Raw genomic sequence first — 12,051 nt, forward strand, 5'->3', positions numbered from 1 at the left:
TTCCAGAAACTGAGGGGGAAGGCAGTGCAGCAAATCTGCATGGAGCTGCCCATCAGGGCTGCAGGGAGAGGGGGCGACAGATGAGTGAATGGCCCCGAATGGACTGACCAAGCAGTCCCATTTACAAGAGCAGCGTGGGGCCAGGGTGGCTGAGGTGGTCACCTTGTGGCTCTGCTGGGCAGACAGGAGACCTCAGCTCATCCCTCAGGCTCCGAGGGCAAGGCACAGTGATGTGTGTAGTGGGTCAGCAGTATCAGCTTTGTCCCCTGTCAAAGCAAAATACGAGAGAAGGCAGGATGGGGTCCGAGGGGTGGCTCCCCGTTAGGCCTCCGTCTGCAGTGCCAGGATCCCATAGTGGTCCCAATTGGAGACCGGCTGCCCCACTTCCCCTCCAGCTCCTTTCTCATGGCCTGGGAAAGCAGTTGAGCACGGCCCAAAGCCTTGGGATCCTGCACCCATGTGGGAGGCCTGGAAGAAGCTCCTGGCTCCTAGTTTCTAATTAGACATTGATTGATGCTATCTTGGAAAGCAACCAGTGGATGGGGCCCGGCAGCGTGGCCCAGCGGCTGAAATCCTCGCCTTGAACGCCCCGGGATCCCATGTGGGCACTGGTTCTGGTCTGTCTGCTCCACTTCCCATCCAGCTCCCTGCTTGTGGCCTGGGAAAACAGTTGAGGACGGCCCAATGCTTTGGGATCCTGCACCCGCATGAGAGACCTGGAGGAAGTTCCTGGCTCCTGGCCTTGGATTGGCACAGCACCACCCATTGCACTCACTTGGGGAGTGAATCATTGGACGGAAGATCTTCCTCTCTGTCTCTCCTCCTCTCTATATATCTGACTTTGTAATAAACTAAATAAATCTAAAAAAAAAAAAAAAAAAAAAGGAACCAGTGGATGGCACACCTCCCGCTCTCTTAGAAAAAAAAAAAGGCAATGGGCCCGGCAGCGTGGCTTAGCGGCTAAAGTCCTCGCCTTGAAAGCCCCGGGATCCCATATGGGCGCCGGTTCTAGTCCCGGCAGCTCCACTTCCCATCCAGCTCCCTGCTTGTGGCCTGGGAAAGCAGTAGAGGACGGCCCAATGCTTTGGGACACTGCACCCACATCGGAGACCCGGAAGAGGTTCCAGGTTCCCGGCTTCGGATCGGCGCGCATCGGCCCGTTGCGGCTCACTTGGGGAGTGAATCATTGGACGGAAGATCTTCCTCTCTGTCTCTCCTCCTCTGTGTATATCTGGCTGTAATAAAAATGAATAAATCTTTAAAAAAAAAAGAAAAAAAAAAGGCAAGAGTGTAGTGAATGGGTGGATCCCGCCTAGGCCAGGGGCTGCTGTCCTCCCTGGGCCGAGCCAGCCGAGTGCGCGGGGCCCGTGCTCGGTGGGAGAAAGCTAAACTCCACTTTGCCCGCCGGCACCTCCGAGGTAAGCAGAACTCGGTCAGGCACCGCATTCTGCCTTCCAGTCCTGCGCGCCCCCGGTCGCGGCGGGCCCAGGGGCGGGCCCGGGTCGCGGCACCGCCCCTTCCCCCGGCGAGCGGCCGGGCGGCGGGCGCCATGGGCCGCTTCTTCGAGCGCGCTTCGCTGCGGTTGCTTCTGCGCCCCTGGAGCGCACCATTGCGCGCTGGCTCAGGTGAGTGGACGGCGTGTCTCTGGCGGGCAGGAGCACGCGGTCCGGGTCTGGGGACCAGGCTGGGACGCACTCTGCCACCTTGCCGCCCCCTCTTTGCGGGGACTTTGAGGCCCCCGGAGCAGAAGGCAGCCCAGGACTTCCTGGCCACCCTACGCATGAGGGAGTCGTGGCGACCGGCCCGTAGGGAGGTCATTCACCCACCCTCTCTGCCGCTCTCTGAGTCCCAAACTTGCCAGCCACAGGGCAGCCCTCCTTGGTTCTGCTGCTGGGCAGCACATAGTGGGTGCCCCTCTTTCTGTCCACTGCCCGGCCCTGTTGTGGATGGAATCTAGTCCCTGGAGTCATTTTGGTCCTGTCTGCCCTTCTTGTGGGATACCCAGGGTCTGGGTCTCCCTCGGACCCCTGTAGGAGAGTGCCCCTGAGTGCAGGAGGGGCAGGGGGTCTCCTCTGGAGAAAACGCTGGACAGACCTCAGCCTGATTCCAGCCTGCAAAGGTCCTGTCTGGACTCCTGCAACCGTCCCAGTAGAGGGTTCACGGGTTCACGCCTGGGCAGCCCTCCTGAGCTGGGGCTCACCTGTGGGAAGCGTGCCAGCTCCTGGTTGTCCCAACCTTGCAGGCTGAGCCCATGTCTGGTGCATCAGCCCTGGCGTTTGGACGCTGGTCCCGGACCTGGGCCGTTTTAGGGAAGCAGGCCCTCAGACAGACTGGAAGACCCCCCAGGGCCACACTAATCCAGAGCTGATTACCCAGAGGTGGTCCTGACTCCTGCTCTCTTCAAGGAGGGCCCACCTGGCCCCGGGAGCGGACACTGGTGGCTGTGAAGCCTGACGGTGTGCAGCGGCGGCTTGTGGGGGATGTGATTCAACGCTTTGAGCGGCGAGGCTTCCGACTGGTGGGAATGAAGATGCTGCAGGTCCTGTCCTGGGCCGGGGGCTGGGGCATGCCAGAGGGGCTGTCCTGCAGGGGCTGGGGCACTCCAGAGGGGCTGTCCTGGGCCGGGGGCTGGGGCACGCCAGTGGGGCTGGGCTGGGCAGTGGGCTGGGGCATGCCTGAGGGGCTGGGCTGGGCAGTGGGGAGGCTCTCTGGCCCCATGAGCTCTCACCCCTTCCCTGCCACCCCCAGGTGCCTGAGAGTGTCCTGGCTGAACACTACCAGGACCTGCAGGGGAAGCCCTTCTACCCGGCCCTCATCCGCTACATGAGCTCCGGCCCTGTGGTGGCCATGGTACGTGGGACAGCTAAGGGGGGGGGGGTCTGTGTGGGCACCCCCCACCAACTATTATTTGTTGGCTGCAGGTCTGGGAGGGCCACAATGTGGTCCGAACCTCGAGGGCCATGATAGGGGACACAGACTCCAGTGAGGCTGCCCCCGGAACCATCCGGGGCGACTTCAGCACCCACGTCAGCAGGTATGGTGGAGGTCTTACTGCTGAGCCAGCAGCCCAAGTCCAGGTGTCCTGGGGGATGCGGGGCGCTGGGTGGCATGGAGGCTTACAGCCCAGCCCTGCATGGCGTGGGAGGCCACGGAGTACCTCCTTTGTGTGGTAGTCACCTCTGCCTCCCTGGGTTGTCCCTGGGTGGGGTGGCACGCAAGCTCCGGGAGGAACACAAGACCGGTCAAGGCCGGAGCTAGGCCAGGCTTCCCGACTCCCCTCTGTATGTCCCACCTGCTGCCCCCGCAGGCTGTCCCTGGGACCCTGAGGGCGCACACTGAAGTGAGGACCCTTGTTGCCTGGCACAGGAACGTGGTCCATGCCAGCGACTCCGTGGAGGGGGCCCAGAGAGAGATCCAGCTGTGGTTCCAGAGCAGTGAGTTGCTGAGCTGGGCTGATGTGGACCACCACAGCGCCGCCCCTGTCTGAGGGTCGCGGAGCCACCTCGGTCAACAGGGACTCCTGCCCACACAGCACCTGACTGCCCCGCTCGGCCACTTCCCGTCCCCTGCTGCCCAGACAAGTGCTGTGAGCTCCATCTAGGTGCCTTCCTGTACCTCCCACCTGCACAAGAGGGGACTCGTCGCTCCCACCTGGAGAGTGGCCTCCCTCTGCCGATGGAGACATTAAAGTCCACTGTGGTCAGCTCGGGGTGGTGTGCTCAGTATGGAGTGACATGTCCTGAACACTGCCCACCGAGGAAGACGGACAAGAAAGCTCTGTGCCTGGATAGGCTGAGTGTGTTGTCCGGGTGGTCCCAAGGTGGCGGGAAGGCACAGGTGGGGCCCATCACCTGGGCTCATGGGGCCTCTGGCTGATGAGGGAGCTGCCTGGTGTCCTGCCTCAGGCATGTCCATCCATAGCTCACCTGTGGGTGGCACGTGACCCCAGAACTGGGGTGTCATCTGCTGCCTCCCAGGATTCCACCAAAGTGGAGGAGCTGGGTCTAAACCGGGTGCGTGAATGGGGGACTGGGCATCCCAGCTTGGCACACTGTGGGAGAACTGTGCGTCCCAAGCAACCTCCCTCATGTCCTTGGGGTTTCCAGTTGGGCTTCTCTTGGCCTGTCTGTGCCAGGGCAAAGCGATGTCCTTGGGGCAGGGTACATAGTGCAGTTGCTGGAATGCAGATTGCTGTCCAGGGAGGTAGCGTGTCTGACCATGTGCTGGTCTCACATCACTGCCACCTGCTGACGGGTCCTACAGCTTGTGCCACATTGACTAAGCAAAACTGGCTTCCGCGCCCGCTCCTAACTCCTCACTACCTGGAGGGTTGGGGGGTGTATCTCCACAGACGGCCAACCCCAAAGCACACTGTCCCTGCACATTTGCCCAAGTCACGCTGTGAAACCAATCTTCTGGTTTCCCTAAGTATACCCCAACAGGAAGCAAAGTGGGCGGTGGTAGCCTTCCAATCCTTTAATTTGTTTAGCATCGGGCTCCTTCCTAAAATTGAATGTTTTACATTTGTTCTCCATTTTGTTCAATGTGAAAGAGCCAGGCAGGGATGTCGCAGCCTCTGGTTCCCTGGCCAGTAGCCCCGTCCTGGCGTCCACCAGTTGGGCTGTGTGTGTGCTGCACTCCCTTCCTGTCGGGTGGCCGCCCCAGGGCCTGTCGCTAGGCACCGGCCGACAGTGCATGACCGGCCGCCGGACCCCAAGGACACGCGGAGCGGCTCAAGGTGACAGGCGAGCTAGCCACCCGCCCCTCAGTGCGCCTGCGCTCTCCGCCCCGCCCCCCTGCAGTGCGCCTGCGTGCTCCGCTAGCCCTGGCAGTGCGCCTGCGCCCTCCGCCCCGCCCCCTCCGCAGTGCGCCTGCGCGGTCTGCCTACCCTCCGCTCTCGCCGCCTAGATCCGTCCCGCCTCCAGCCCAATGCGCATGCTCATCCAGCCTTTGTCACTGCGCCTGCGCGCTCTCCGCCCACGACTCACTGTGTGCCCTGCAGTCCTCCGCTGCGGGGCTCGGGCGTCAGTCCTCTCCAGTGGGGCTCGGCGTTATGGCTGCCCCCGTTCCCGATGTGGATGAGGACGAGTGTCTGACCGAGTACCGTCACCTCTTCTCCCCGGACCTGCTCCGGTGAGTCCTGCGCGGGAAGGGCCCGGGAACCAGGCTGGGATGGCGAGCACGGCCGGCAGGTGAAGCGTGCGGAGCGCCCCTGGAGTCCCACCGCTGTGCGGAGGAGGTCTCCCTTCAAGTGTGCGGGATTGTGGTTATTGGGTCCAGATGCGTTTCCCCGGAAAGCCCCCCGTGCCAGGCGGTCTCGCTGGCCGTGGGCTCCTCTCCGTAGAGCACTACGTCCACGGGTCAGAGTCCCCGGGCAGATGCCAGCCGGGGCTGAGAGTCAGAGTCCACGTGCACCTGCCCGTCCTGGGGTCAGAGTGCCAACCGGGGCTGGAAGTCCACAGGCACCTTCCCGTCCCTCTATCAGCACAGAGCTTTTCCAAGATTTGCCTCCTTGTCTCAGGGACCAGGTGGCCTTCATCACTGGCGGGGGCTCTGGGATTGGGTTCCGCATTGCAGAGATTTTCATGCGGTGAGTATGGCTTGGCAGCCCCTCCTGGCTCTGGGGTCTCCCCATCTGCACTGGAGGTGATGGGTGGCAGAGCTGGTAGACCGCATCAGGTGGCAGGAATCCAGGAGATGCATGAAGGTCTGGGCAGGTTGTGCTCTGGGATTGTGGCTTTGGGATGTCCCAGGCTGGAGATGAGTTCTGGGACCAGGCTGGGGTCTGTGCCTTGTCACCTCAGCTCTCCGAGCCCTGGTATCTGTCTCTACCTCTGTTGCCTCAGCCCTCCTCTTCCTGTGTAGGAGCTTTTGGGGTACACCTGATCTTGGCAGGCTCATCTTCCCAGCAGGCGTCTAGTGCATGGCCAGCATACTAGGGGGGATCCAGGACTGGGTGGGGCTGAGGTGGCTGTGGAATGGTGTTGCAGGTGGAGGTACAAGGCGGGCAGGGACTGTCTGTTTTCCCCAGACCTGGTCCTCTGTGTTGCTCAGGTCCGCTCTGCTCCTGCCATCCTGTGGCCTGTGTCTGTTTTGCAGGCATGGCTGCCACACGGTCATCGCCAGCAGGAGCCTGCCCAGAGTGTCGATGGTGAGAGAGCCTTGTCTGTGGGCCATCCCCAGGTGCTGGGGGGGACCCTGATCCTGGGCTGGGGTACCCCAAGACCCAGGAGCCTTCCCAGAGTGTCAGTGGTGAGAAGGCCTTGTTTGTGGGCTGTCCCCAGGGGCTGGGGGGACCCTGAGACCCAAGAGTTAGGGATACCAGGTGTACTCATGTCTGAAGGGAGCTCAGTTCCGCTGAGTTACTGAGCTGGCCCAGTGGGCTGGGAAGAAGCTGGCCTCTTGTCCTCCTGCTGATCTGGGCGGGCCTGGGAGCCAGGGCTTTGCAATGGGGGTCCTGGCCCCAGGGGCAGCTGAACCCAAGGTGCCTCATTCTCATGTGACACAGGCTGCAGGTTTTCAGGAGTCCCCAGGGCTGTCATCCACTTCTTCCTGTTCATTTCTAGGCTGCCAAGAAGCTGACTGCGGCCACCGGCCGGCGATGCCTACCCCTGGCTATGGATGTCCGTGCTCCCCCAGCCATCATGGCCGCTGTGGACCAGGCCCTGCAGGAGTTTGGCAAAATCAACATTCTTGTCAACTGTGAGTCTGTGGAGTCAGGGGTGCCTCTAGGCTGGCAGTCCTGGCTGGGGTCCCAGAAGTGTGGGGACTGGGGTATGGGAGCTTCCTGGGCCTGCTGGAAACAGGCTCTGCCACAGAGATGCCTTGAGAATGCAGACTGCAACTGGTGTCCCCAAATCATCCCCTTCTAAAGTGAAAGGTGGTGTGAAGCATAGCCCATGTGACAGGGCCACTTGGAGTCCTGGCACTCCGTTTCTTTCCTATTCGGCTGCCTCCTGATGCACCTGGGAGGCAGCGTGGGGCACTGGGGAGTGAACCAGTGCTGGAGGGCCTTTCTCTTGCTCTGCCTGTCAGACACAGGAGACAAAGTTAGATAAGCAGTACAGGAGGAGGGGAAGTGATGGGGCGGGCACGTGGCACGGCTTTCCCACTGGCTGGGGTGCTGGGGTGCCAGCTCCAGCTTTCTGTCTCCCTGCAGATAAAGTAATCATGTTCATATTAACCCAGATTTGTGGAATAAGTGAGTGAATTCCACCTACCCACTCCATGATTTCCCCCACTATTAGTATGATTTTAAAGATTTATTTGTATTGGAAAGGCAGGTTTACAAAGAGAAGGAGAGACAGAAAGATCTTTCATCTGCTGATTCACTCCCCAACTGGCTGCAATAATTAGAGCTGATCTGATCTGATCTGAAGCCAGGAGCCAGGAGCTAGGAGCTTTTCCAGGTCTCCCACACAGGTGCAGGGTCCCAAGGCTTTGGGCCGTCCTCAACTGTTTTCCCAGGCCACAAGCAGGGAGCTGGATGGAAAGTGGGGCCGCCAGGATTAGAACCAGCGCCCATATGGGATCCCAGTATGTTCAAAGCGAGGACTTTTTAGTCACAAGGCTACTGCGCCAAGCCCTCTCCCTATTATTTTTTGTGTTTTTAGATTGATGTACTTATTAAAAAACTGGGAGAGAGCTTTTTGCATCTGCTGGTTCATGCCCCAGAAGGTTGCAGTAGCCAGACTGGGTTGGGACAGGAGCCCAGAGCCCATCCAGGTCTCCCATGTGGGCAGCTGGACCCGAGCCCGTGCGCTATCCTCAGGGTCAGGAGCAGAGAGCTGCCTCCCTGGGGCAGTCTGACCTGCTTCTTCTAGTGGCATGTTGAATATGTTGTAATGACTGAATCGACGTCTTCATGATTGTAGCCATAGTTGTGTGAAGGGTCACCTTGGCTAGAACCCCCTCAGCATGTCCTGCATGGTGTCCCCCAGGGCGCCAGTCCCACCAGGGCATGGAAGCTTTGAGTGGAGATGGTGCTCCAGCTGTCTTTTTCAACTTAACTGTGGGAAACATAGCTTCTGTCTGTGGCTCCGTTCTCGGGAGCAAGAAGTGATGTCACAGGGTTCCACAGAGGGGCCGGGGCCCAAAGACCGACTACGGGGGGCTCAAAACTGCTGACCCACAGACTGGCCGACCACAGGGGGCTCAGGAGAACCGCTGACCCACAGGCTGGCTGACCGTGGGGCCCTGTTCTGGTCATGTTCTCTGCTTCGTCACTGCACTCAGGATACTACAGTGCCTTTGAGACTCTGTTCCCTGGCTGTGCTTCTCTGTAGTAGTATCTCAGTCCCCTCCTGTTGTCCTTCTGTCCCTCACATGTCCTCCTCTCTGGGTCTGGGTCTCCTTTTGAACAACATCCCTGACCGGCTTGTGACCCCATCTGGGTTTGCTATGCCAGCGAGTGCCTGCCCACGCTGGTCTCTGGGTTGGGTCTTCAGCACTTCTGTCTGTTGTAGTTGTCACTCAGGAAACTCACTTCCTTCCATGTCCAGGTGGGGTTGCCTGGGTGTCATAGGGCATTGGTCAGTCTGTGTCCCCTGCTGGCTGCCCAGACTCCACCTGCTGGTCTACCTTGCAGGTGCAGCGGGGAACTTCCTGTGTCCTGCCAGCGCGCTGTCCTTCAATGCATTCAGGACCATAATGGACATCGACACCATGGGCACCTTCAATGTGTCTCGCGTGCTCTACGAGAAGTTCTTCCAGGTGCGTGTTCCCCTGGCTGGGCCCCCCTTCCTGCCCTGCTCCCCGACTCATCACCTAACGCCTCGTGCTTTTCAGGACCATGGGGGGGTGATCGTCAACATCACAGCGACCCTAGGTTTCCGGGGGCAGGCGCTGCAGGTGCATGCCGGCTCTGCGAAGGCGGCCGTGGGTACGGGCGCACCTCGGGGCTACCCACCTGAGCCTCTCTGGAGGCCCAGCCGTGGTTGTGAGGCACCTGGCCGCTGTCCTCAAAGATGTCCCCATAGGTACCTCTTTCTGTGCAGATGCCATGACCCGGCACCTGGCTGTGGAGTGGGGTCCCCAGCACATCCGTGTCAACAGCCTGGCCCCAGGCCCCATCCATGGCACAGAGGGGGTGCGGCGACTGAGTAAGACTCCGGGGCCCCAGGGCAGTGTGTCCTACCTGGCGGGGTGTCCCATAGGGGCCAGTTCAGGGAAGTGGCTGGCTGAAGTGCTGACATCCAGGGCACCCTAGACCTGAGGCTGCTGCCACTTTCCAGGTGGCCCCATGGCCAACAGGAGCCCACACGTCCTCAGCAGCCCCCTGAGGAGGCTGGGCAGCAAAACGGAGATTGCCCACAGCACGCTCTTCCTGGCCAGCCCGCTGTCGTCCTACGTGACTGGGGCCCTGCTGGTGGTGGATGGCGGTGCGTGGCTGACGTTCCCCAACCAGGCCACGGACCACATGAACTCTGCTGCTAAGCTGTAGGTGAGGCGCCCACCCCATCACCCCTGTGCTTTGCAGTTGCTGTGGAAGCCAGGTTGGTCTCCGCAGGGGTCTCTTGCTCCTGGCTACCCTCCTTGGGTTGTTCAGGATGTAACGCCCGCGCCACCTTGACTTTCCAGGACTGCTCGGCCAGCACCCTGGGGGGCTCTGCCTGCCTTGCCCCACACCCATAGGTACCTGAGCACAATTGCTGTTATCTTTTTAGGAGACATGTTTAAAAAAGAATCACCTTGTTAGTATGAGATCACTGTTGGACTTTGCAGTGTCTGGAAGATGAAGGGCCACTGAGTCCCCAAGATGAGGCTGTTTGCTGTGGGGAGGACGCTGCTGAGATGCCCATGTGCATTCAAGTTCTGGGGTTCCCTGAGGAACAGCAGGTGGTGGCTCTAGGGGTGTCTGTACCCTGTGGGGGGTGGAGGTACTGGGACTGGGCCCACCCTGACAGCATCTGTTTGCTGTGGAGACCTCAGCACTGAGGGCAGCAGTGCTGGTTTACTGTGGGAATGTCAGCCCAGGCCTTGCGCCTTCCTGTCCATGGCACCGCAGATGAGAGTGGTTGGAGGCAGGGTTAGCAGCACACGTTCCTCATGTAGCCCCATGGCCCTGTGCTCCCTAGCCAGCTGCCCCATCTGTTCCAGACACTGACACTTGGGGTGCATAGGGTTCCTCTGTGAGTGTTGGAGCCGGCATGCTTGTCATGGTCATTAGCCATCTTATAGCCACATGGCAGCTGGGACCTGAGCGAGTCCTGTTCCTACCCATGGGACACCTGCTGTGTACTCTACCCCCTGTGAGGCCATGTGGGGTTGGCAGCACTTGACCGCTGAGTGCCACCTCTGAGGACCCCAGCTGCCCCTGGGAGCTCTTGGCTCTGTCTTTGGATGCGCATGTGGGGAGTGAGCATTTCAAGGCAGCAACATGGCCATGGTTACATGGGTGCTACACTGCGAGTGTGCCTGTGGGCTGAGCTTCAGGAACCTGCCTGGGGGCTCCTGTGGGTACCCCATGGAGTCCACCTGCTGCCTCAGGGCTGACCCTTACAAGGCCTTCACCTGAAGATCTTTGGACCCTGAAGACACACTGTGAGGGCCACTGCACCCCCAAAAATTCAGTTGTACTTTCCGGAAGAGGCACTTAGCAAGAGTCAGCAGATGGGGTCTTGGTCCTCAAGTGAAAACCTCCTCTTGGGCACGGCAGCGTGGCCTAGCTGCTAAAGTCCTCGTCTTGAAACTGCCCCGGGATCCCATATGGGCACCGGTTCTAATCCCAGCAGCCCTGCTTCCCATCCAGCTCCCTGCTTGTGGCCTGGGAAAGCAGTGGAGGACGGCCCAAAGCCTTGGACCCTGGACCTGCGTGGGTGATCTGGAAGAAGATCTGGGGTCCTGGCTTCGGATCAGTGCAGCACCGGCCGTTGTGGTCACTTGGGGAGTGAATCATCAGACGGAAGATCTTCCTCTCTGTCTCTCCTCCTCTCTGTATATCTGACTTTGTAATAAGAATAAATAAATCTTTTTTTTTTAAAAAAAAAAAAAAACAACCTCCTCTTGCTGTTTGGGTACACCCCAGGCCTGCTGGGCCAGTGAGTGGCCAGTCAGCTTAGCTGGGGCATGGCCAGCAAAGGGCCTCAGCTGGGTCTTCCGGCACATGAACAGGAAGCTAGGTGGACAGCAGAGAGCCTGGAGACTCAGGGACAGTGGGGAGACAGGGCAGCGCAGCAAGAGACGCTGTCTGGAGCAAGTCAGTCAACTACCTCAGCCATATGTTGGCAGTGAAAAACTGGGCAAATGGAGACTATGATGGACTATGTCCATCAGTAGATTCTTCAGCAACCTTGGAGTGGCGAGACTGACAGCAATTCATAACTGTTGAACTATGAAAACCACTTGAGCAAGACCCTCGGAGCATGCCCCACATCGGGCACCTGGGATGGGTGGGAGACTGGGTGGGGCTTCTCCCTTTATCTCCCCCTTTACCCCAGATAGATGAAGGAAACAATGTGGAAATGATAGTCTTAACCACTTTCCTGTAGCCCTTGAACCTTTTTGCCCTAATTAACTATATAAAGAATGTCGAAAGTAAAGAAAAAAAGAGATGCTGTCCGAAACAGAATCCACTTCTACCCTCCACACTGCAAGTGTCTTCACAGTGAGGGGGATGGGCTAATACTTGGCCTTCAGGGCCTGGTTGAGGTGGGAGGGCAGGAGTGTGGGGCATGGTGGGACAGGAATGGGGGCTCAGGCTTCACCCCTTCGGGGCCTGGTCGGGTGGGAGGGCAGGAGCATGGGGCATGGTGTGCATGAGGGGGCTGCAATATGGGAAGCAGGTGCTGGCAGCTTCAGAGTGGAATGCTAAAATAAGAAAGAACCTCGGGCTGAGTCAGGAGGAACAAAATGGTGCCTCACAGATGCATGTTCTGTTTTTACTCTGAGAAGTGAGTGCATTTTCCCAAATTTGAAGGTGAAAAAAAAACCCTTCCCACTGAATAAAATACCAGTAAACACAAGTGGGGCCATGTGCTCCCACAGCTCCTGAAACTGACTTCTGGGTAAGTGGACGTGCTGGACACAAAGTGTTAATGCAGTTTCCAAATG

At 59.3% G+C, this 12,051-nt stretch overlaps 2 protein-coding genes across 3 annotated transcripts; both read left to right on the top strand.

The window, feature by feature from the left end:
• The first annotated feature begins 1,516 nt into the window (after positions 1 to 1,516).
• NME4 (NME/NM23 nucleoside diphosphate kinase 4) lies at positions 1,517 to 3,709 on the top strand. 2 transcript variants are annotated; one of them, XM_004596786.3, is made up of 5 exons: positions 1,517 to 1,625; positions 2,406 to 2,539; positions 2,749 to 2,850; positions 2,922 to 3,034; positions 3,367 to 3,709. In XM_004596786.3, the coding sequence occupies exons 1-5, from the start codon at positions 1,550 to 1,552 to the stop codon at positions 3,485 to 3,487; spliced, it is 546 nt and encodes a 181-aa protein (XP_004596843.2). In that variant the 5' UTR covers positions 1,517 to 1,549; the 3' UTR covers positions 3,488 to 3,709. The 2 variants fall into 2 exon arrangements, with proteins under 2 accessions (XP_004596843.2, XP_058536445.1); XM_058680462.1 differs by lacking the exon at positions 2,749 to 2,850.
• Positions 3,710 to 5,027: 1,318 nt separating this feature from the next.
• Positions 5,028 to 9,442, top strand: DECR2 (2,4-dienoyl-CoA reductase 2). The gene is made up of 8 exons (XM_058680453.1): positions 5,028 to 5,133; positions 5,522 to 5,590; positions 6,100 to 6,151; positions 6,567 to 6,702; positions 8,588 to 8,712; positions 8,788 to 8,881; positions 8,997 to 9,101; positions 9,234 to 9,442. Exons 1-8 carry the CDS (start codon positions 5,054 to 5,056, stop codon positions 9,440 to 9,442), a joined length of 870 nt encoding a protein of 289 aa, XP_058536436.1. The 5' UTR covers positions 5,028 to 5,053.
• The last annotated feature ends 2,609 nt before the right edge of the window (positions 9,443 to 12,051 follow it).

This window comes from Ochotona princeps, chromosome 24, assembly GCF_030435755.1.
Source record: "Ochotona princeps isolate mOchPri1 chromosome 24, mOchPri1.hap1, whole genome shotgun sequence".
NCBI lineage: Eukaryota > Metazoa > Chordata > Mammalia > Lagomorpha > Ochotonidae > Ochotona > Ochotona princeps.

What these genes read in the sequence shown, in the direction of transcription:
- DECR2 (XM_058680453.1), top strand. Translation starts at nt 5,054, where the DNA reads ATGGCTGCCCCCGTTCCCGATGTGGATGAGGACGAGTGTCTGACCGAG. An exon ending in TTCTCCCCGGACCTGCTCCG is followed by an intron (nt 5,134 to 5,521) that starts GTGAGTCCTGCG and finishes TCCTTGTCTCAG; the next exon opens with GGACCAGGTGGCCTTCATCA. An exon ending in AATCAACATTCTTGTCAACT is followed by an intron (nt 6,703 to 8,587) that starts GTGAGTCTGTGG and finishes TCTACCTTGCAG; the next exon opens with GTGCAGCGGGGAACTTCCTG.
- NME4 (XM_004596786.3), top strand. Translation starts at nt 1,550, where the DNA reads ATGGGCCGCTTCTTCGAGCGCGCTTCGCTGCGGTTGCTTCTGCGCCCC. An exon ending in CCGGCCCTGTGGTGGCCATG is followed by an intron (nt 2,851 to 2,921) that starts GTACGTGGGACA and finishes TGTTGGCTGCAG; the next exon opens with GTCTGGGAGGGCCACAATGT. An exon ending in TTCAGCACCCACGTCAGCAG is followed by an intron (nt 3,035 to 3,366) that starts GTATGGTGGAGG and finishes TGCCTGGCACAG; the next exon opens with GAACGTGGTCCATGCCAGCG.